Raw genomic sequence first — 25,879 nt, forward strand, 5'->3', positions numbered from 1 at the left:
CTTGTGGTAGAAAAGAAGAATGCAAGGACACCAGTATATATACTGTGTATATACAATATATATATATATATATATATATATATATATATATATATATATATATATATATATATATATATATATATATATATATATTTATTTGTTAAGATACTTCAAGTTACATCATAATGCTGAATAATGCTTTTCAACCATTTATTATTATTAATCCTTTATTTCTATTTATAGATTATTAAACCTCTTATTATTCACCTTTATTTTTAAGTGCTCACATATTACGCAGTGCTGTACTATAGTTAGGAGTGACATTACAGCATCCAACAATGTTACACGGGTGCGTTACAGTATTAAACAATGTTACACAAAATAGTGATGTAACAATAAACAATAGTAAGGATATATATGACTTCCTCCCTAGCAGCGAATATAAATAAACCATAAAAGATATTTTTTGAAGCAATCCTTAAGCAAATATTTTATATTTTGTATGTGTAGTACTAATGGTACAGAACATAACAGAACATTAGTAGCATAGAATAGAGTCTCAAATTTTTATTTTCAGTTTAAGTTTAACAGCAGTCTGATGTAAAATTAGCTTCCTTTTGCTGCAAAACAAAAATAAGCAATGACCCTGTGAACGTTTCAGCTCTGAAAGGTTGTCAGCATTGTTTCCTCAGCCAAATAAAAAAAAATTTCCATTCCCAGTGTTTTACTGGGACACTAAATTTTACTTTCTGTTTGACGGCTTTATGTGAATAAATAACAGAGCTATTTTTTTTACTCTTACCATACAGGAAAATAGGAAGGGTCTTCAGACAATTTTGCAGGCCTAGTATTATAGGTGTCTATGTACCCTTGAATGTATTGTATGAATTTAAAAAATATGATCCAAAGTTTGAATGTATAAATGTATACTTTTGTGTCTCTTAAAATATACTGTATAATAAAATATACTGTATATAACCCTAATAAAGGTTACAATACTCATGACTTAATGGTCAGTATTTCATGCAGAAATATGCACATGCATGTATCCCCAGCCATAGCCTTTTCAGCTGTGACCAGGGAGTGTGCAGGTACTAAAATAAGTGCCAGCAAGGGCCAGCTCCCATGAGCCTTTTCTCAGAGCAAAATCCTTGGTGCCCTAGTCACCCTCTCATATGTTGCTGTTCACTTCTACTGCCTTCCTCACCTTATCAGTGACAAATCTCAGCTCTCCAGATACCACAATATGAAAGAGGCTTACAGTTACATTATATCATCCTCTCCAGCATAGGTAAGTGCAGAGTTCTGCAGGTGCCACTGGATATGGCGAGGTATCTGTATGCTATCTGCCACACTCTGTTATAAGGGGCCTAGAGAGGCTACCCTTACCATTGCAATGATGGGTAGAACAAAAGCAGCAGGAGCAGGTTATTGCTGGTGACTCGAGACCATTAGTACCAAGGACACCGGAAAGTTTTCTCTTTGGTTGAGGTGTTATGGGGCGGGGTACAAGCAGGGGGTGGGGCTTCATCATAGTTTTGCTGGGAGATGTGGTTAACTCCCTGCTGAGTTGCAAAAAATGATCCCCACTAGAGATATCAAGTTCCCCAATAATGTATGTACATGTAAACCTTAAACATTAATAGGAATTCTAATGACCTTTGAGGAATCAAAATGTATGGATTTAACAGACTAACACATGAAAGGTTATTATTATAACAATTGCAATACTTGCATAGGGCTTCTCTCCTGTTGGACTCAAAGCCCTTGAGAGGCAGCCAGTAGAGTGCAGTAGGCAGTGTTAGGGAGTCTTACCCATTGACTCCTTACTGAATAGGTTGCTTACTGAATAGGAAGAGCCAAAAATTTAAACCCAGGTCTCCTGTGTCAAAGGCAGAGCACTCACATTATGCGCGTAACCTCTCACAGACCGCGCGCAGACTCTTTCACAACACAGGACCGAATCTGCAGACCAGCCTTCTGAGATTAGATTAAGCAAGAGGAATCAGGATGTCATGTGAAACTTCAAAACGGTAAACTGCCACCACACCTTAAAGAGGAACTCCAGCCTAAACAAACATACTGTCATTAAGTTACTTTAGTTATGTTAATTAAAATAGGTAGGTAATATGATCTCTTACCCACCCTGTTTTAAATGAACAGGCAAATGTTTGATTTCATGATGGCAGCCACCTTTTTGGTTGAAAGGAGGTGACAGGGAGCATGAGACACAGTTCCAACTGTCCTGTGTGCTGATCACCCCCCAGTTGCTAGGCAACGTGAACAACAACATAGGAAATCCCATCATGCTTTGCACAGGATCAGGGAAAAATCGCCTGGGCAGATTTCTTTGATGGGGCGGAGCTTAGCTAAAAATGCAGCTAAAAATGATGCTTTGGTAAGAAAAACAAAGTTCTGATGCCATGAAACTGTTAAAGAAACACCAAGCCTTTTCAGTTCTGTTGAGTAGATTTTTAGTCCGGAGGTTCACTTTAAGTCAGTGAGATGAACTGCTGACGACTATACTACATCTTGCACAGGTAAAAGTCATACAAAATAACTTAATTACTATGCAACAATTACAAGATCTCTAATGAAGCAAGCTTCCGTTCTGTATATACTCTGGAACAGGAAGGATGATATATAATTTATTTATTAAAGTAAAAAAAAAGTGCAATACCAGATTATTATAGAAAAATGTCATTACTAACAAATAAAACATGATTTAGACAGAAGTTTGAAATAAAATGGGAATAAAAAAGGAAAATACTTGGATTTTAGATGGCATCTGCTCAGTCTTTTGAAATACAGTCCTTAAAGCAGCAGAGTCAGCCACACTATGCCAGGAAAAAAATACACATATAAGTAGATAACTACTTGTTCTACTTACATAACAGATGTATTGTACTGTCCACGTTTTGATTTCAGTAAATTTTATGTAGAAAATAACGAGAATTCTGTTGTAGGCATTTTCCATTTTGATTCCCTGATTGAAGCTAATACTGATGTAATTTCCTCCCTTGCTCTTTTTTTATTTATTTTTTTCTCATAGAATCTGCTCTGTCATATCTGCTTGCTTTGTAAACATGTGAGCACAGAAAGATCAGGTTTTAGCACTAGCTTCACACTGAACTGCCCTTAGCCAATCAGTGAGGAGCAGGTATGTGGGAGGAGAGATGACAAGCTTCCTTCTCTACGGCAACGTACCAAATAGAGACAGGCTGACAGATAAGGTTTATTACCACAGAAACATTTCTGATTAGATTGGAGTGCTTGCAATGCAGGGTGAGGTTCCACGCTGAACAATGAACACAGAGCAGTGGGTAAATGGAATATCTCTCCTGCTAGAGTGGAATAAAACATATGTAAACATTTGTTGTTGTCTTCAGTTGTCATAATTTTCCTAGTGATGTGATATTCCCTTGGAATGCACATTGTAACCTTTTAGCTTATGGAATACAGGGCCTGATCCGAAAGGGCTCTTTTTCTCCTACGTTTTCTCCTAGGTGACATAATAAATAAAATACCTTTTAAGCCACAGGCAAGAAAGTAAATACTTAGAATAATTTTGACAGTACTTTTTCACCTACTTTTTTTTAATACTTTTTCATTTGCGGAGCGCAAAAGTTATTTTAAACAGAAGATGAAATATTATCTCCTACGAGTAAACGTAGGAGAAAAAAGTGAATTAGATCAGGCCCTCAGTGGTTAATACAAAAAGTACAATATTCACAGATACAGTACTAGTAATACTAGAGGCTGCTTCAGACCTTTGGCTGGACAGCCTGTGCCTAGAAATGGCCCCAGGTCCAGTTCCTGTTTCTAAACTCTTCTTTACAGTTGTCTGGCTGAGGTCTCTATAGAAGCTAAAAAAGAACTAGATAGGCTTTGTTTTTGCAGTTACAGGACTTACACTTATCTCCTAAAAGCACTGAAGAATTTTCTGCACAGAAAACATTAGTTTACTGTATTTGTAGTATTCAGTTAATCAAGAATGAGAGCATCTTAAAGCCCACCTCAACTGAAAGGGAACCTGAGCCGAAGCTCTGGTAAAAATGAAATACTTACCTAAGAAGAAGGCAGCCTCTGTCTCCTATGGAGGCTTCCTGGGTCCTCTACACTCCTGGTACCACTTGATGGGATCCACCAGAAGATCCGGGCCGCACACCTCTTCAAGCACGAGCACAGCCATTCTGCACCCGTTTGAGAATGGCTGCACTTACGCAGTAGCATGGACCCGCCAAGCAGGTCTGGATTACTGCGCAGAAGTAACAGTACTCACACAGGAGCAGTAGGGCTGCACTTGTGCTTGAAGAGAAGCCCTTGATGGAAATCTTCAGTGAGTCTGTGATTGGCAGACAAGAGGATGCCTTGGGAAGCCTCTAAAGCAGGGATTTTAGAAGAAGCGCCATATCACAATTCTTAAGAATTCTTGGGGGCCGATCTAGCAAAATTGAACTGGTTACTGCAAATAGGAACCCTACTTACCCTCTCTGCAGCATGGCTCCCCCCTCCCCTTTGCTGCCAGAACACTGACCCTACCACACTCCTTGCTGGACTCACTGAAGAAGACCTGGGTGATGAGCGGCAAGGAACATATTAATACGCCAGCAACATCACAACAATTGGAGCCTTTGATCCTCACCCCATCAACCTCAGTGGCATCATGCTGCCATTTGTAGGGTAAGTCCACATTTTCAATTTATGCCTCTGCTCAGGGTCCCTTTAAAAGTGATTAGTGGTTGGATAGTGTACTGGTTAAGGGCTCTGCCTTTGAAATGGGAGACAAGGTTTTGAAATATGGCTAGGGTCAGTACCTATTCAGTAAGAAGCCATTGGGCAAGACTTCCTAACACTGCAGAGTGACCCCTTGAGCGTGCCCTAAAAGCGCTATACAAATGTTAGTCTTAGACTTATTAGCACTGCACAGACCAGCCAACATAAGGGAATGTCAGTCAGGTCTATCTCTGTGCCTATCTGTGTTATCCTGTTCTACCACGAAAACGTCCATGACTGGACAACAGTAGAGAAACAATGGCCCATATGCAATTCACTTTTTCTTCAAAAATTTCTATTAGGTAATGATAAAGGTTTCAACACTTTATTAATAAAATCAGGGGCGTAGCAATAGGGGCTGCAGAAGTTGCGAACGCATTAAGGAGCAAAGTAGCAGCAGCAGAGTGTGAACCTTTCCCTTCTTTCCTACATCCAGTAGCAGGACAGGCTCCCACTCCTCTCTTTAGTGTAGTCACGCTCTGTACAGTCTATCCCCTTGTGGCTTCTGTTGCCACATGACATGCAGAGAAGGGACAGATGGAGGATCTGTCCTGCCACTGGAAGAAGGTTAAGTATCACATGCTGCTGCCACTGCTCTGCTATATAGGGAAGTAGGGATAGTAAGGTATCTGCACATAGGCTACCTAATGTACTGCGATCTGGAGGGTTTTGCTGGTGGATCCATCTAGCCCTGATTCTAGGGGTGGGAGGGCATTGCTGGTGCCCACCCGGGGTGCAGTGAAGGTGGAGGGAGCAGTGGCACAATGGGATTTAACCTATACTGTGGAAACCTGTACCTGGCTAACCTATACTGGGGCACCTATTGCTAGCTAACGTATACGGTGGCAACTGTGGCTGTCTAACCTATACAGGGACATCTATCTGGCTGACTTATACTGGGGCACCTATAGCTGGCCAAACTATACTGGGGCACCTATGGCTGGCTAACCTATACTGGGGCACCTATGGCTGGCTAACCTATAATGGGGCACCTATGACTGTCTAACCTATAATGGGGCATCTGTAGTTGGCTAACCTATGCTGAGGCACGTATGGGTGGCTAAACTATACTGGGGCACCTATGGCTGGCTAATCTATACTGGAGCACCTATACCTGGGTAACCTATACTATACACAATTTTTACACCCTCTCCCTGGGAGCCATTTAGCCTAGAATCTGCCCTGGACCCACCAAACTCTAGTTGCTTCTCTGGCAGCAGTATTTGCCACAAAGAATTCATCTTTTTAAGAAGAGGGAGGAAGTAGGTGGGTTCAGGAGATTGGCTTTGTGATTGGGGAAGCAACCCCCACTCTCCTGGCAGCAAGGAATAACGGAACCCAGCCACCCAGGTACTTTCAATATACTTATTGCAAAAAGTACAGTACAGAAGTGCAATGCAGAAAACATTTTGCATATTGCCAAGTAATGCAAATGTGCTATCATATGCAATAAAAAAGTGATTCAGAACTAGGTCTTTAAATAAATTGCCTAGAGCTTCACGTTAAGTAAGGCCATATTTGTTAACGTCCCTAACAATGGGCATGAATTATTGAAAGATATTCTTTAATAGCAGAGATTTCCTGCTCTGAATATAAATATCACAGGATCAGCATTACCATTGCCAGCAGCAATGAACTGTGCATGTCACTGTTTGGCATATCAATTAACTGCACCGGAACAGAAATGGAAATTACATGACTAATACTTTGCTTTGCTGTATAGTTAAATTGTTGTCCATCAAAAATGCAAGAAAATTATTTTCAGCTGAATAGAAGTGAAATTACATGCTGTGTATCTCAAAGTAAAAGACTCCAGCTGATGTGGACAAAGTGCTGTATCTTTTCCTAGGGAGATGACTTCCAATAATCAAACGTCTTGCAAATCATTTCATAAGATAAATCAAACTAAAGAAGTTGAAAATACTTGTTTTGTCCAAGTAAAGCTTTGAAGCGGCTTTAAAAAAAGTAATGGAAGCATTTCATATGCAAACACTTCTTAAAGCGGGATTGTCACCATAAAAATCAAATTTCAACAGCAACTGGTCTGAGTGTATTAAGTGATAAAGATGCTAATCCTGCATTCAAAACTTTCAAAACTTTTTCTGCTGTTATGATTTGGAGTTATCACATACTTTAGGAGCACTGGCCCTTTAGTAGTCAGTGCCAAACAGTTGCATGCTGGGGGTTCTTTTTATCTATAATATATTCCTCCTCTTCCCTTTATTTCCCTGCCTAGCTGCCTAGCTGAAACATGATCCCCTGCTCACTTGTGTTTACAAGCAAGGCTGAGTTGACTTATCTATTGGAGGAGAAAAGAAAAAAGTAAAGGGCAGAAATGACATCGGGATTTAGCCTAAACTGTGGGCAAAAGACATGGCCAACACCAAGAACAGAATTCTCTTCATTTACTATATGAATTTCACTGAAATCAAAATGTGGACAGTACAATACATGTGTTATGTAAGTAGATCAAGTATTTATCTACTTATATATGTGTTTTTTTCCCTGGCATAGTATGGTTAATCCTACTGCTTTAATGCAGCTGTCTTTTGATGTTGTTGTCACTTAAAGGTTACCGAAACTGAATAAAAAAACCTGCAGTTTAACTTCCCTGGGGCTTCTCCCAGCCCCCTGCAGCCCTTCTGTGCCTGCTCCAGTCACCTGCAGTGGTCCTCTGTTAACCAGGCAACTGGCAACTGTGCATGACATTTTTACGCACTGCAGAATGCTCCCACGGAAGTGCAATCAGGAGGTGTGAAGACTGGGGTTGCACATCCAGCGGGCAGAGGGGCGTTGCGGGTGACTGGAGCATCGCAGAATCACAGCCTGGGCATAGAAGGACTGTAGGTGGTTGCAGGGGCGTAGGGGCTACGGTCGCAGCAGTCGCCTCTGCGACTGGGCCCGGGGCCCCTAAGGGCCCTGAGGGGCCGGCTCGTCCTCCTCACATCAGAGCCAGATTTCTGCCGCACTCTCAACTCCACATATGCAGACTGCTGTGCCCAGAAAACGGAAACGAGGGATGGCCGCTCCTCTCTCGGTTTCCAGCAGGCAGCAAGTGACCACAGAGCTTGAAGCGCTGTCTGCAGTTCTTCACTTCTGCCCCCCTCCTTCCTGCTCCAGCCTCCGGCTATCAGAGATGCTCAGAGAATGAGCACACAGCTGTGGACAAGTAAGTCCTGCGCAGCCCGCTGCCGCTGCACTGTGCTTCACTACTCACCCGGCATCACACAAGTCTCACAGGCTATCACACTGACGTTATGACATGCTGATGTCTGTAATTACGGGAGCAGAGAAAGAAACTGTGAACTAGTTTGTGCAATTAAGATTAAAAGATAACCTGCTGGCTGTATACTTTCTGGTCTTCTGGTCTACCCTCTCTCCCCCTGTCAACATGTGGTCTACTCTGTGTCAGGCTCTGCATGTGCTCTCCTCCACAGTGCAGGGTGTTGGCGGCAGGTTTTCTCAGCTAAATCTTTCTCCACATCCCCCCAATCTGTGTCCCCTTTTTCTATACCTCTTTATTTTCCCCTTTCCCACATTCTCCTACTTTCCTATACGTCCCCCCTCTCTTTCCTTGACTTGTCCTTTCTTATGTTTTCTGCAGCATCACTCTCTATTTCCTCATCTCACTCTCCACTCTCCCATCTTAATTTACTGTATATAGAATTGATTACCTCCCTCCCCCCTGTACTTTACAGAGTACACAATTATGTCAGCAACTGTACCTCATGGAAGCTATACAGTTTAATTCCTAACATAGTCTTTACCTGATCCTACCATACTATTTATGTTATAGCACAGACATTTTCTGTGTCACTTTATAAAGTACATAGTCATTGACTGTCCCCAGAGGTAGGGCTATGGAGCTGAGGAGTCGGAGCAATGTTTTAGGTACCTGGAGTCGGTAGCCTATTCCTGGCTGTCTATACTGAGGCACCTACTCCAGGCTATACTGGACGCACCTATGCCTGGCTAACTATACTGAGGCATGTATTCTTGGCTACCTATACTGGGAGCACCTATTTCTGGCTTATCTATACTCGAGCACCCATACCTGGCTACTGAAACTGGGGACCCCTATTCCTGCCTACCAATAATGAGGGCACCTATTCCTGTCTACCTATACTTGAGGCGCCCACCTATACCTGGCTATTTAATGTAGGGTGGGGGGGACCTAGGTCCAAATTCCACATCAGGATGGGGGCCCGAGTCCAAATTCCGCATCAGGGCCCCGAGGCTTGTAGCTAAGCCACTGGGTGGTTGGAAGAAGCTCCAGGCAAGGTAAGCTGCTGTTTTTTTTTCTCCCAGTTTAGGTTCTCTTTAGGTTTCAAAGGTGCCAAAATGAAATAAAATAGTTAAAAACAGCTTAAAAAAGGAGGTAGATATGGACTTACCTCCTCTTAGGGAAAACACTCAAGAGTGAGATTAAAATAATTAAAGCTTTAATATTCCAAAAAACAACTCCATAGAATGTGACGTGTTTCTCGGGAATAGCCTCCCACTTCATCATGCAGGGGCCTAAACAAAAAATATGCTGAAAAGTCACCCCCTCGGCTTATATGCCCGTCACCCCCACATTGTGAGCAGACTGTACATTAGTAGAGTGTCTAGTGGTCTCTGTGCCCCTCCCCAGACTATGTTGATCGGAGCAGTATGACTCGTGCACTGATCTTGATGTTATGTGATGACTTCCCAGCTAATGAACACAATGTGGGGAGAGAGGCTGCCTAGTACTGGGGTTACATCTGGCTATGGAGAGGGGGGCTGCCTTATACTGCGGGCGCATCAGGCTTCAAAGATGGGGGATGCCTAGTACTGGGGGTACATCTGGCTATGGGGAGAGGGGCTGCCTTATACTGGGCCGCATCAGGCTTCAGAGAGGGGAATGCCTAGTACTGGGGGTACAACTGGCTATGGGGAGAGGGGCTGCCTTATACTGGGCTGCATCAGGCTTCAGAGAGGGGAATGCTTAGTACTGGGGGTACATCTGGCTACGCGGAGGAAGGCTGCCATATACTGGGGGCATATATGACGTCAGGGAGGGGCTTCCTAGTACTGGGGGCACATTAGGCTTCAAAGATGGGGGATGCCTAGTACTGGGGTTACATCTGGATATGGGGAGGGGGGCTGCCTTGTACTGGGGGCGCATCAGGCTTCAGAGATGGGGGATGCCTAGTACTCGGGGTACATCTGGCTATGGGGAGAGGGGCTGCCTTATACTGGGCCGCATCAGGCTTCAGAGAGGGGAATGCTTAGTACTGGGGGTACAGCTGGCTATGAGGAGAGGGGCTGCCTTATACTGGGGGCGCATCAGGCTTCATAGAGTGGGATGCCTAGTACTGGGGGTACATCTGGCTACGCGGAGGAAGGCTGCCATATACTGGGGGCACATATGACGTCAGGGAGGGGCTTCCTAGTACTGGGGGCACATTAGGCTTCAAGGAGGGAGCTGCCTAGTACTGAGGGTGGGGGCCACCTAATACTGGGGGCTTAACTGGCTATGAGGAGGGGTCTGTCTAGTACCGAGGGCACATCAGGCTTCACGGAGGGGGCTGCCTAGTACTGGGGGCACAAGTGGCTATGGGGAGGGAAGCTTTCTAGTACTAATCACGCTTCTGGCTTCAGGGAGGGGGCTGCCTAGTACTGGGGGCACAAATGACTATGGGGAGGTGGGCTGCCTAATACTGAGTGGGCATCTGTCTTCAGGGACCAGGTGGCCTAGTACTGGGGGCACAACTGGCTATTTGAACTGGTGAAGGGTATGCCTCATACTGGGGGCACATCTAACTATTTATACAGTGGAGGGGGATAATCTGGGGAGAGGCTTATACACGAGTCAACCACTTTTTTCTTGGTTTCTAAGCACAGAGTAAGTACTTCTGCTTATACACAGCTTGGCTTATACATGCGTATATATGGTATTTTACTCTTGAGTGTTTTCACTGAGGAGATAAATGCAAATTTACCTCCTCTTTTTAAACAGTTTTATTTCATTTTTGAAGCTAAAAAACTTAAAGAGACACTTAAACCAGGAATAAAAAAATCAGTTTTACTATCCTAGGGCTTCTACCAGCCCCCTGCAGCTGTCCCGTGCCCTCGCAGTCACTCACGGAGCCTCCGGTCCCCCACCGTCAGCTAGTTTTGTTTTTACTGACAGGCCCGACAGGCCTGGCCATGCGTATTTTACTTCATGTTCCCATACGCAATAGCGCACTGCGCCTGTGCGGGTTGCTATTGAGGATGGAAACATGAAGAAGGGTACAGTATGTGTGGCCAGGCCTGCACAGGCACAGAAAGCCTGTTGACTCCCTGTCAGAGCCTGTCAGCGAAAACAAAACTAACTGGCGGTGAGGGACCGGAGACTCCGTGAGTGACAGCGAGGGCACGGGATGGCTGCAGGGGGCTGGTAGAAGCCCCAGGCAAATAAAACTGATTTTTTATTCTTGGCTTAAGTGTCTCTTTAACCATCCAGATTGGAGTTTTTTTCCCTTGATTTTGTCCTATCCTAAAGATAGCATTTTTTTTTATATTCACATGAGTGAGGTCGTTTTTTTTCTCCCTACCTGCTCACTGTGCGGCCACTGCTGTGGCACACTTTTGTTTACATCTATCTCCCTCCTGTAGTAATTAACTACTACACTATACTGGCTCTTGGTACCTTCCCACAATTCCCCTCCTCTTTCTTAGATTCTTTTGATGTGTGGTCTTTTCCCTTCACAAAATAAATGAATACACAATAACAAGATAATATATAGTGAAGTTTGAAAGTTTATGAACCCTTTACATATTTCTTTTTTTACATTTTTTTATCAATGTGACCTAAAACACATTGTGCAATATTGTGCATCAGGCCTGTAGAGTACCCAGTGTTTCGCAATTAGCATGACCTGCGGAACATGGGTAAACTGTGCATTGCTATGGTAATGTGCATTAAGCAAAGTAACGTAATGTGCTTTATCATAGCAGCGCTTGCATTACCCATGTACAGCGGGTCTCGCTAATTGCGCAACGTGCGGTAGTCTGCTGGCATTAATATGGATAGTATTGCCATGCACTGCCTGTGCATGCATCAGGCCCATAGTGATTACTTTGGAGCTTGGTGCCCCGGTAGGGGAAAAAGATGTGCACACAAGGGCTGCTTTCCACCTGCACACTTGCAGAGTTTATCCTCAGCATCCTTAGTCCTGCTTGTCCACAGTCCAAATAATAACATGCCCACTGCTCTTGCTCTGTCCTTCCAGTAGCAAAAGATCTCACCTCTCTGAGGTTCACATTTAGGGGAGTTTTTAGGCAAAGGCTTTACAGGCTACTGCCATGAGTGCCATTGGTCCTGGGGGCTGCCATGCCCTTGATTAAGCCCTGCCCCATGAACTAAGCCCCACCCCCAACTAAGCTATGAATCACGAACTAAGCCTTCTCTCCCCTTGTGCCTCCTTCTGTCTCTTTGTGTCACCTTCAAATATCAAGGGGTGAGCAGCACAAACCAACTTTAATGCAATTTTTTTGCAAAGCATGCACGCAGCAGTGGAGACCCCAATCCCCACAAGAAATATATATAACATACAGAGGGGCTGCAGCACACAACAGGAAAAAAGTGACAGGGGCTCTTGGTTACGCTTTAACGCGCTTAAGCTCACCAACTGCGCCAAAGTGTCCCCGATCTGGTGAGTCTTACTCTAACCATGCAATGCCAGTTTTTATCAGCAGTCTAGTGGGAACTAATCCAAAAACCCAAGAGTCAACTAAATGGGAGAAAAGGAAATTAAAAACACCTCACCTTCCACTAGCTACCAAATGAACTGATAAAAACTGGCATTGCATGGTTGCATGCGTGCATGCTTTGCAAAAAAATTGCATTAAAGTTGGTTTGTGCTGCTCACCCCTTGGTATTTGATTATAATTTTTCCCCCTGTGAGCCTGCATAACCACGCCCACCTCTAGCACAGTTAAGCATATAAATAAGTGCATTGCACATGTTCAGAGAGTTCATTTGGTAGCTAGTGGAAGGTGAGGTGTTTTTAATTTCCTTTTCTCCCATTTAGTTGACTCTTGGGTTTTTGGATTAGTTCCCACTAGACTGCTGATAAAAACTGGCATTGCATGGTTAGAGTAGGACTCACCAGATCGGGGATACTTTGGCGTAGTTGGTGAGCTTAAGCGCATTAAAGCGTAACCAAGAGCCCCTTTTACTGTTTTCCTGTTGTGTGCTGCAGTACCCTCTGTATGTTATTTGTGTCACCTTCAGTCTTGCTGTGCTACCTCTGCCCCGCTGTGCATCCAGAGATTAATTGAAGTGAAATGGTGCTTTAGGCAAGCAAAGACTTTGGGCCTACATTTGTTGGCCACCCAACTTTTTGGGCAATATTTGTTGTTGTTGCCTGCTGTTCACATTGCAGAGTATATAGCAGAAGGTATACAGCCACAACGGGGATCTTATGAATTATCTCATCTTACTTATTAACTCATGATTTGTAGTGATAAGCTGAAATTACACCTATGCGTAATTACGCATGGTAATCGTAATGTGAAATTTTGGGCAAAAACATAATTCATTCCAGATGTAATTGTAAGCATTCATAATTGCGCATTAATTTACGTGTAAATTATGCATAATTTTGTGCCGACTTTGGCGATGAATAGCAAAGCCCCCATACATGCTATTGCTACCAAAATTGCTACACATGTTAAGGAGAATAGTGGGTACATGTACAAAAAAAAAAAAGAATTGTTCAGAATTAAGACCTTGCAGTTTTTGAGGAAATCGATTTGAAAAAAAAAAAAACATCAAAGAAAAATGATATTTAACTATTTCTGCCGTACGGACGTGAAGCTCACGTCCTGACGGCTGCTCTGCTGCGGTGCCACGCTTCGGCGCGCGATCACGGGCGTGCCCCTGTGGTGTTCCCCGGTAGCCCTGGGATCAGTGAACGGGAACATGGTCCGTGTCCCCCGCAGAAAAACCGAAGCGCACTTACAAGAGACTTCAGTTTTTCTGCCCGGAAACATTTCTGCATCCCCCTTGTACTTCCGCTTAGCGAGAAGCACAAGGAGGGAAAAAAAATTAAGATGGCCATCTTGTGGCCAAATAGTAAAACTACATCTACATATTTTTTACATTACAATTTACACATGTAACAACATTAAAAATGAACTGTTTATTCCCCACACCAAAATATTACCCAAATAAAATTTTTAATGGAAAAAAAAAATACAATAAAAAAAAAAAATGACATAAATAGTTACCTAAGGGTCTGAACTTTTTAAATATGCATTTGAAGGGGGTATACTACGAACATTTTTTTTAAATTATAAGCTTGTAATAGTGATGAACGCAAAACGGAAACAATGCACCTTTATTTCCAAATAAAATATTGGCGCCATACATTGTGATAGGGACAAAATTTAAATGGTGTCATAACCGAGACAAATGGGCAAATAAAATACATAGGTTTTAATTACGGTAGCTGATTACAATCATCACTGATGATTTATCTCTTTTTGGCCCCTATTCAATTAACTTGTTTCCTAGGAGATCATTTTCCATCTTCTCTAAGGCCCCATTCACACTAGAGCGTTTTGCCGCGATTTTGGCAAACGCTCAAACGCTAGCGCTTTTTCAAAGCGCTAGTGTAATTAAAGTCTATGCGCCTGTTCTTATTTGAGCGATTTGCGGGAAACCCCGCAAATCGCCCAGAAACGGCCAAAAACGGCAAACACAAACGCGTAGCCTGCAACATTTTCAGGCGATTTTCAGGCGATCGCGTTTCACTGCTACAGAAGCTCTAAACGCGATCGCAGCAAAATCTCCGCAGTCTTCAGTGATTTTTCCTTGTGAAATTGCGGAAAAATCACTCCTGCAAAAGGCCAGTTTTTGAAAACACAGGTGTGAACAAAGCCTAAAATAACTTTTTAAGCCCCCTGCAAGCAAAGAAATACTCAGATAAGTTTGATGTGACTTTTTACCTACATGTTCATACATCCTGCCAGCACCGCTTCAAGGAAGAATATTGTGATCCCCCGAGAGGCTGCTTAGAGTAAAGGCCAGTCATGGTCACCTGACACAATCATTCAAGATAGTTCTGATCACCATTTTAAAGTATGTGCAGGTTTCCCTCAAGAAATCAGGCCCCATCTCTATTGTTTTTTTAGATATATAAATATTGTAATTGGATTTTAGATTTTGTCTGATGAAACATATTAAAAAGACACTTAATCAGAATTTTTTTTTATGATATAATGATTTGTATCGGCTTGATTCACAAAGCCGTGGTAACTGTTTAGCACGGGCTTGCTACACAGTTAGCACGTGAAGTGCCGCTCGCTGACACGATCACGCTGACTGCGATCAGAGGCCGTTATTTGCGGCACTTTTTGCGCAATTTGCGCAATCGCTGCACTTTGCACGCGCAAAAGTCCACGGGCAGGCACTTCACGTGGTAACTGTTTAGCACGCCCAGCTTTGTGAATCAAGCCCTATGTGTAGTACACCTAATAAATAAAACATTAGGAGCAGAGACGTGAGTCTACGCGTTAAGAAACTCCAGTTGTTATTTCTGCAAAAGAGTCACTGAGCTCCACGACTTTCAATGTCACAGAGAGCTCTATCTTCTGAAGCTTATTATTACAAGTTTCTGTCAATGTATTTTCTTTTTCTCTGCAGAGGACAGTTCAAAAGTTCACTAGCCTGCTCTGTAAAATCATTTAGAATGCTGAGTAGTGTGTAAACTGCAAAAACTATATAACTGAAAATAAAAATATGAGAATATTTTCTTTGCTGCTAATGTTCCAGTAATTATCCGAACTACACAACCAATTCATTATATCATAATTTTTTTTCGCTTCAGTCTCTCTTTAACTCACATGCTGTGCGCAAGGCATTGGTAAATAAGGACTAAGGGTGCTCATACATAACTCAATATTGTGCACCAATTTACTTTCCGATTTGATAATTTTATTGAATCGGAAAGATAATCATTGCCACTTGGCTGGTCACAATCATTCAATTGGATCGATTTGGAATGTCAGTCGCAACCGCTCAATCAGATGCACTGCGGTAACGATGTTCGATATCACAAGGACCGTTGGACCAGACCATCCCCTGACTGGTATCTCCCCCTGCTCTGTGTTTTAAAGTCTTACATCTCTGCCAGCATGACTCTTGGTCTCCTCCGGTGTCCGCCATCATCACGAAAGCCTGTAAAAGCACTTAGTGACAGTGGACACCAGAGGAGGCCAAGAGTCAGAGGGGGGGTTCTCTGCAGGTGGGTGAGATCTATTGGAAATCGCCATGCAGTGTGTGGTCAGGCAATAGATCCCGCTCTCATCAAATCTGATGGCCGATCTGGCCATACATCAAGTGATGTATGACCAACTTTAGTTTATATGTAAGTCTGTGCTCTAGATTCATTATTTTTAATAAAATTAATAACATAAATATTGCACCTTAGAGATGAAGGTACAGCCACCCTATCATTCCATGTGCAGCCCGTCTTCCATATCATGTAGTTAGTGTACCTCCCCCCTCTTTCATGACCTGCTCCATTGGGCATCAGTTTTCCTATTTCCACGTGTTGCTCCCCAATTTCAGCCTCATCTTTCTTATGTAGAAACTCCTCTTTTATGTTCAGATGACCCCATGAGCTGCTGCCGCCCAAGGCTCGGGCCTTTGTGGCCTTTCCAGAAATCTAGCACTGTGAAGGTATACTATTATTAACCATTAGACAACCGCTCCACACCAATTGGTGTGGATTCAGCAGCAGCCCTAGGACCGCCTAACGCTGATCGAGGTGCAGTCCTGGGGGCGTGTTTTGCAGAAGATCTCCGCTCCGCCATCAATCTCCCAGCGGCTAGGAGACTGTTAGACGGCGAAACCGCCATCTAATAACAGTGTACAGCACTGTGATCTAAGGCAGAGCTGTACTGGGGTCAGCCGTGTGACTCGGCTCTCCCCCTGGGGGAGACAGGAGTGATCGCTGTAATTGGTTAGCTGTGGGAGGGAGGTAGGTTGTTTTACAAAATAAAATGTAAAATTAAAAAAAATTATTTAAAAAAATTAATAAATAAATAGGAAAAAATAAATAAACATACTAGAGACCACAGCCCACCAACAGAGAGCTCTGTTGGTGGGCAGAAAAGGGGGAGGGGGGATCACTTGTGTGCTGAGTTGTGCAGCTCTACAGCTTGGCCTTAAAGCTGCAGTGGCCTATTTTGTAAAAAATGGCCTGGTCACTAGGGGGGTTTAAGCCCAGGGTCCCCAAGTGGTTAATAATGCTTTAAGTAAGTTTACAGGACTTCAGAAGGCCAAGATCTGACTTCATTTGTTTGCCCTGGGAAAGATTTCAAGCAGCCAGACCAGACATCTGACCTAGTAGAAAGTGTTGGAACAGCAATAATCCACATCAGGACAAAAGTTGTTTATTCCTAACAGAACTGTGCAATCTCTGGAGTCATTAATGTGAACATTTTCTGCTTCTCTTTTGACAGGAAACCATTGAAAACATCAGCAATGGAGGAACACAGCTTGTTTTTAATGGACGAGTATAAAGAAAGAACTGTCCGATGCTTTTGCACGGATGACATTATGTGACGAGAATGAGGAAGAATAGCACAACCTGGCGGAATTCTTCTGCGGCGTATCCATATTTCACCTTGTCATCCACTTACTGCATCTCCCAAGAGGCATAATCAAGATGGAAGGTTTACCCACAAGGTTAAAGGGGACCTGAACTCAGAACTTCCTCTCTGCTCTAAAAGATACACAACAGCATAATAACCTTTAAAGAAAAACATTTCTTTGTTACAGCTGATACAAATCATGCAGTGCGTCTACTTTCTCCTTTCATGGAAGCAGATGTATTGTTAAAGTCCTGTGTTTACAAATTAGCTGCTTTGCCATGGCAGAGGACATTCCTGAACTGACACAGCTAAGAGATCAAATGACACGGGTGATAAGTCACAGATGAGGGGGAATTAGACAGGCTAAACTCTCTAAATACATACAGGGTGCATCTCTCTATGTTTTCCTTCTGTTTTGTGCAAGAGTTTAGGTTCACTTTAAAATATGCATTCTTTCGGAAATAGAAGATGTAGAAAGTTATGCACAAGGCAATTGTCAATAGACATGCTATATAGTAAAGTGAAGGGAACTATGCATATTTTATGTAGGCTTATCGTAACATCAAAATAATAGACCAAATAGTTCTCATTCTCAGCATTATTTTACAAAGGGACAGATTCACTAAGGTTCCCCTAAGCTGGTGGTGAGCACTTGATTAAGCAAATCTGAACTGGTATTAGTGGAAATTGTCTACTGTTAACTTACAAAAGTTTGCAACTGTATTCTGGGTCATATCATCAAGCAGTGGGAGTTACTGAAATGTTACCATGGTCTGTTTACAATTGTGTGCTTAAAAATCAGTCTCGGAAATCGACATTACTGCAACTCACAGAGCTCATAAGCATTGCACCAATCACAGACTGCAGAATTTTTCCATGGAAATTTGAAGACCAATCACAAGACTCAATAGTGTCTGAGACTTGTGATTGGTCTAAAATGCCCGTGGTATTCCAATTTTCACGTTAAACTGCTGCATATTCTGATTGGCATTTCCAAATTTTGTGCGTTGTAATTGGCCTAAAATTGAAATAAATAGTTTGAATTTAGTTTATCCTGCATTTAATGAAGAAAAAGTTGTTGCTGTGAATCTGAGTGTTTGACTGCAGTCATAGTGTACTGTACAACCAGGGGCGTAACTAGAGAGGAGCAGCCTTTGCGCCCACAGGCAGGGCCGGTTCTCTCATGAAGCAAAGTGAAACATTTGCATCAGGCGAAGAGATTACAGGGGCAGCATGTTTGTACTGTGTTTACACTTACAGCATGCAGTCAGAGTAGGAGGAGAAGTGTAAGAGGTGAAGAGGTCATCATTAGGGAAAAGCAGCTTGCTGTGGTGTGTGAGAAGACAGACAATGAGTGAGGAGGGGTGAGGCAAGAGAGCAGCAGTGTTTCATTGGACTTGAACAGCAAAGGGGGGGCTCTGCTGTCCTGACTGAGGAGGAATAAAAAACGGCTGAGGATGAGCAGTTTGTTTGTCACAGACTCGCAGCCAGCCAGCCAGCCAGTGTGTTATTATGTCTCAAATTGTTGCATATGCTCCCTTGCTGACTGAGAACATTAAATGGAGCAAAGTAAATAGTCGGGTGCCGTGCAACCATTCCAAATAGGGGAGGTAGGGGGGCGCATCCTTACAGGCAGCAAAGAGTCTAGAACCGGCCCTGCCCACAGAGGGGCTTATAGCTGTAAGGGAACCCGACTACTACTTCACTCCCTGCAATAAAAGGGTCGGGTGTTTTTGTGGCTACACTGGTTATGGGTGTGAAGGTTATGATGTCCACACTTGGGGGGCTCCATCAAAGGTTTGCGGGGGGGGGGGGGGCATGATTTGTAGTTGCATCACTGTGTACAACTATTAATTCACTAACCTTTCAACAGTCCCCACTCTATTATCTGTATAAAATACGACCCCTACAGAGTTTGCAAACTCATCTATTTTACAAATCAGGCTAGGATTGCAAAATCACTTATGTTTTTTCTAACTAGGCGGAAGCTTAATAACTTAGGAATCAAAATAATACTTTACAATATAGTAGTTTGCAAGGAATATTTTTCTGAAAACCTTCTGTTTTGATCTCATATTTGATATGCTTGAGGATGGGGTGTCACAGAATCTTGATAACACATCATTCATAGACTTTCGGCCACTAGAGGGAACATCTATCACAAGGCCCAGTCATTTACAATGATTGACAGTCATAGTCAGTGGGGGATTTACAAAGTTGGGTACAATGTGATCAGGCCTGGATTTACATCGCAGGAGCCTATAGGCTCAGACTTCCTGGTACCTTAGATTTCCCCCCTCCATGAACCTACAAACCCCAGCTGTACAACACCACAAGTTTGCTGGTTAGCCCAGCTGACATCTCTCCCCTACTTTCCCTGCCTGGCATAACTACAGGTGTCCCTTAGCATTAGGTATCCAAAGGTACCCTCAGTATTAAGTAGCTAGTGGTGTCTCCGACTGGAGGGAGATCTCGTCAGTGGAATTCCCAGAGCTGGGAGAGTAACCTTTCATGTATACTCTGCTCAGGACTCTGCACATGGAAGAAAGAAGTGAGGCAATAGGGAAGGGGAGGGGAGTGAGCCACCTTTCCATCATGAGGCGCCTGTAGGCACATGCCTACAGGGCCTTATGGTAAATCTGGCCCTGAATGTGATACGGGTACGTACGCACAGCAAAATGCAACTGAAATGTATTTTTCAATGGAACTGAGGCATCTAAACCATCATCTGATCTGAGAGGATGCAAACCTACTTGTATAACTTTTATATACTCATGGCTTCGTCATTGTTCTGTAATTTTACCTGTTGAAACAGGTCAATGGTGTGTTAATCTAGTGCACTGCAAACAGATTTACTGACCTCTAGAGGAAATTTAGAGGAGATTTACAGAAATAGCTTCTGTTGTCTTATAGTTGATGTCAGCACTAAGCAGAGAACAGGGAGAATTCACTATACTTTACTAAATCCTAGAATCCTCAGCCTATAATCTAAATCTCCTATCAGTAACACAAAAAAAAACTGGTAGTGGCCATACATTCACTTCTTCACAGAACTTTGACTAATGTTAATCTGAACTTCTCTGTATTCAATCTACTCTCTTACTTGAAAACTTGAAGTAAGGTGCTCTTTAACTCATAATTATAACATTATCGAGATCAGCTCACTACTATTTATATCATGTTCACAGTCTTTTTTTTGTGTTAGCACTAAAAATCAGTAAGACTGCATTAGATAAATTCTTTCAGGGGCATAATGAGAATGTTTGCATATTTGACAGTGATGCACCATGGGAAACCACACTTGCTCGCTCAAAGCTGAATTATTGCAAATATCTACTATTTAAAAAAAATAAAAATTATATTTACCCTACTATAGAGGATGGAAAATGCCATGGCTGATATCTTAAAGAGGAACCCCTTTCCAATCAGTTGCCGATACCCCTTTCCCACTACAAATCTTTACCTTTTCTCAAACAGATCAACGGGGGGGGGGGGGGGGGGGGGGGTGTCGTGTGGCTGATATTGGGGTGAAATCCATCCCATATTGTTAGCCTATCACATTTTAGGAGGGGGGGGGGTGTTTATAGATAGTTGCAGTTGGTTCTGTCTGTTTTTTTCATGTCTACCAGTAGTAAAGATGATGATTTGAAGGCAGACTGTAGATAAAGAACATGAACAAATTACACAGCAGGTATCAATAATTTCTTGATCTATCTTAAATTTTTAATACCTCACGTTGCAATGTATTCATTTATTTCCCCCCTCCCCACTATATTTTTAGTTTAGTTCCTCTCTAACCTAAGTGGAAACATTCTAGGTATTTGATAATTCACTTCAGTCGTATACTCACATCACATGCATACACATTCCTACAATTCAGTACACACTTACACTAATAAACCACAATGTTACCATTCCTTACATGATAATATCACATGGCATAAATATTTCATGATTAAACCAAAATACATTTAAAAAATATTTTAAAAAAGTGGTGTATAAATGACAAATAATGTATATAGCTGCAATTTATGAATGAGGCATTGTATATTTTATAAGCTTTAATGACACACCTTATGTATCTAATTTGTTTCATTTTGTTAATAAAGCAATATTTAGAAAGGAATGCATTTTATGAAGATAAAATAAACTAGATTTAAATACTGGTTGTACACTGTATCTTCATTTTAGTTACTAGACGCTAGATCAGGCATGGGCAAACTTGGCCCTCCAGCTGCTAAGGAACTACAAATCCCACAAAGCATTTGCCTTTATGAGTCATGGCTGTGGCTGTCAGACTCCTGCAATGCATTGTGGGACTTGTAGTTCCTCAACAGCTGGAGGGCCAAGTTTGCCCATGCCTGCGCTAGATGATCTGCTGGATGATTGTCAGTGGTTCTCAGGAGCTCTGGAATAGGAGACCTCTCAGATGAGAATGGCCAAAAACGTTCACTTCTCTACCCCTCCTCAAAGATGCTTGATTGGATAGATAAGATGATAAGACTGTGAAATGATGTGTATTTCCATTGCTTAAGACCTCCCAACTAAAACTGATATTAAGCTGCATGCGCATGAACACAACTTGAAGGATCAGAACGTCTATGTTACATATGTGACACTGTTGCAGCAGCTGGTCGCTATTAGTAGTTTTGTAATGCTGCCTGTGACTAGCTAGGAAAAGCTCACATGAATAGGGACTGCTACTTGATTGCTGTTGAATGCAACCAACAAAGTGTTCCAACGAAGGACTTCTAGGGTTATATGCGGAAGTGAAGCCACAAACCAGGAAGCCCTCCATAGAAAATGTAATGGGGCCCCTCTTCCTAGGTTCCACCACTCTCCATTTTTCTCATAGTGACCCCTAGCAATATATTATACACAACAACTGTTCTCACCCTAACCTAGTCCTTTGCCACCTACCAAGATTTGCAAACTCTAATAACAGGTGCGACCATCTTAACTTTCTCATCCCCCTCAAAGTAAGTAAAGTAAAATTATACTTATTTATTCACCACTAAGCGTGTTGTGGAGTACACATCTCTTCATTAGGTCAATCACAAGTCAAAAAGAATGAAAATGCTCAGGTAAGTGCCCTGACACCTTGGCGATAGGTTTGGGTAGCCTCCTTTCCTCCTTTTTGTTCACCTTTTTGAAGTGCAACAACCCAGGTACAACCAGAACCCATGAGTGGAGACGGGCTTGTGTTCCCCATCTCATGTTCTTAGTGCCCAGTATTATATATATACCTGCCCAGTAAAATAACACAAGAACAGTCTACCCCTAGCACCATAATAACTCTTTTTTTCACTTCCCAAGCCCATCACCACTACCCTCCCCCCCCCCCCCCCCCCGTTCCACCCATCAACAGCATGTGTAGATAACATAATGTCCTCCCACAACAAATGTAGCCAGCACATATATCCCCCTTTCACATGTGTGACCTAATGGCCACTATAGAACCCTCTCTTCCCAACAACCCAACACCAAATTCCCTTCCAGCAGAATAATTAAGGAGCCGACTGAGGCCCCCAGTGCAGGACTTTACACTAGGCCACCGCAGGTATTTTATACATAACAAATAATATGGACAACCAAACCTGCTAAGGACAAAACAGTGTCAGAGATATCCCGCCATCATGTACCCTAAATTAATGTGTTGTAATGCTATGAGATATATTATTATTATTATATGGCAGATCCACTGTTACAAAATATATTACATACCCTTCCAAGTCTTCATATGATGAAAGTAAAGGTTTACCCATGTGGAGATTGCATATAAATGAGTATTATTTCCTTAGTGTGATCAGCTTACTGTGACCACAGTATGGCAGCTCAGTAGATAAACACCTCAGCAGTCTTAGCTGTGGGTCAGGCAGATGATTTATGATTCATCTCTTTTATGGGCCATTATGCTGCAGCTCTTTCTATGATGTATTGCTCAGCATTAAAATGTGCCTCTATACAGTTCTGTACAACAAGTCACAATTGTCTAGTCTTCAGTCCAAACGCATGTGAAATATAGTATGTATTTAAAGTTTAACTCAACTTAAAGTAGTCTGAAACTCTGACATAACATTCAATAAAAATGTGTTTTCCTACTTTTTATTACTCATACAGTTATCATATTTGCTTTTGTGCACACGTAATATTGTCTGTCTACAAATTACAAGTTTCCAAAGTGTAGTTTATCTTGCCCTGAAACCTTTTTATTATACCGTATATACTCGCAAGCAAGCCGACCCGCATATAAGCCGACCCCCCAACGTTTCCCTGAAAAACAGGAAAAAATGATTGACCCTTATATAAGCCGGGGGTAGGAAATGCTGGCCGTGTGATCCCCCCCCAGTGTGTCCCAGTATAGTTAGTATAGTGGCCAGTATGGGTAGGTAGTGCCCAGTATAGCTAGTGAAGTGCCCAGTATAGCTAGTGAAGTGCCCAGTACAGCTAGTATAGTGCCCAGTATAGTGCCCAGTACAGCTAGTAAAGTAACCAGTATAGCTAGTATAGTGCACAGTATAGGTCGTATAGTGCTTGGTATAGCTAGTATAGTGCCCCAGTATAGCTAGTATAGTGCTCGGTATAGCTAGTATAGTGCCCAAGTATAGCTAGTATAGTGCCCAGTATAGCTAGTATAGTGCCCAAGTATAGCTGGTATACTGCCCAAGTATAGCTAGTATAGTGCCCAGTATAGCTAGTATAGTGCCTAGTATAGGTAGTATAGTGCTCGGTATAGCTAGTATAGTGCCGAAGTATAGCTAGTATAGTGCTCAGTATAGCTAGAATAGTGCTCAGTATAGCTAGTACAGTGCTCAGTATAGCTAGTATAGTGCTCAGCTAGTATAGTGCTCAGTATAGCTAGTATAGTGCTCAGTATAGCTAGTATAGTGCTCAGTATAGGTAGTATAGTGCCAGGTATAGCTAGTATAGTGCCCAGTATAGCTAGTATAGTGCTCAGTATAGCTAGTATAGTGCTCAGTATAGGTAGTATAGTGCCAGGTATAGCTAGTATAGTGCCCAGTATAGCTAGTATAGTGCTCAGTATAGCTAGCATAGTGCTCAGTATAGCTAGTATAGTGCTCGGTATAGCTAGTTTAGTGCCCAAGTATAGCTAGTATAGTGCTCGTTATAGCTAGTTTAGTGCCCAAGTATAGCTAGTATAGTGCTCGGTATAGCTAGTTTAGTGCCCAAATATAGCTAGTATAGTGCTCGGTATAGCTAGTATAGTGCCCCCTGCCTCACCCAACTTACCTTGCTTCCTGATGATTCGACTCACAAAAAAGATCAGGATCAAAGATCCTAATGGTTCATGATCTGGACAACACTACTGTGCAGTGAATATTAATTAGCCATGTGGCTAGGAACAATAGCGGACTCAGGACTCAAGCAGTATACTCTAACGGAACATGTGCTGTGAGTTAGGCTGCTGTTACAAGCTGCAGTAACATGAGCCTGAAACTTCCCACTGTGAAAGCAGCCTTAGGGCGGGATAAGGAAATGAAGGGGAGGACCAAGGGAGTGCACTGGGGAGAAGAAGCAGCCCCAGAATGCTTTGCAATATCTGTTATGCGTCCTGCCGGCCTCCTTAGGAGCGTGGGAATATAGAGTCTTGCTGTTCAGCACACATCACAGTAAGAGAGATTTTTAACGTCAGTATTGCCTTTTTAGCTTCCTTCTAAACTGTTTAACACAGGAGAATAGAGGTTTAAATTAGCTTTTGCAGCCTGACAGTTACTCTTTAAATGGAAATTCCACTTTTATTTAACAAAATATATTAAAATAAATGTTATTAATGTTATTAACTTATTAGCAGCTTCAATAGAACTATGTCATTTGAGCTCAGTCAGCAGAGCTCGTTGTGATGTAAATTCTTGGAATGCTTTGCTCTTTACTAGCAGAAAATACAGAAGCCGAAAGCAGAATTCCTTTTTTATTGTCTTACACTGCCCCTTAGTGACAAATGACCATAAATATACATTACAGCAGTACTAATTATTAGAAAGGAAATGTAACAAATAAGAAATAAAAAATGTGCTAAAATAAATTGGCCTGGTGCACTTGCAAATCTCTAAACAAATTGGATGCTAAAGGGTTAATCTGTCCCTTTTTCTTAAAAATGGGCTTTCAAGCTAAGAAATTTCAAAACTGACAGGAAGCCTGCATCGTTCCCTGTGGTCTCAGGTCTTCCTCATCTTACTTCCCAGTCATTTTCAAATGTCTACTGATCCAGGAAAGAAACTGAGCCTATCAAAGCCAGCAGCTGCTGAATGCTAATTACTTAGTTAGCAGCTAGTTAATTACCCAATAGTTAGAGAATCTGGCAGTGTTTAATACCCTTCATGGATCAGTTGAACGTTGTATGACAGGAGAGCATTTCGATGATCACTACTTGCGGGTTCCTTTTCACTCAGAGCAACAGTGAAGTGTCTCCATGCTCCCACGACTGACAATCATGGCATTGAAAAATGAATAACTGTCCAATCAAAGATATCCCCTTTACTTACTA

The 25,879-nt window shown here is 42.4% G+C and overlaps 1 protein-coding gene across 3 annotated transcripts in view; it reads left to right on the forward strand.

Moving 5' to 3' along the window:
- The window catches only part of TMEM196 (transmembrane protein 196), a 112,375-nt gene extending 93,196 nt beyond the window's left edge, over nt 1-19,179 (forward strand). For all 3 annotated transcript variants that reach the window (XM_068235989.1, XM_068235987.1, XM_068235990.1), the window contains exon 4: nt 17,242-19,179. In XM_068235989.1, the coding sequence (XP_068092090.1) occupies nt 17,242-17,301 (60 nt within the window). In that variant the 3' untranslated portion in view covers nt 17,302-19,179. The remainder of the gene's footprint in view (nt 1-17,241) is intronic.
- The last annotated feature ends 6,700 nt before the right edge of the window (nt 19,180-25,879 follow it).

This window comes from Hyperolius riggenbachi, chromosome 5 (assembly GCF_040937935.1).
Source record: "Hyperolius riggenbachi isolate aHypRig1 chromosome 5, aHypRig1.pri, whole genome shotgun sequence".
Taxonomy (NCBI): Eukaryota; Metazoa; Chordata; class Amphibia; order Anura; family Hyperoliidae; genus Hyperolius; species Hyperolius riggenbachi.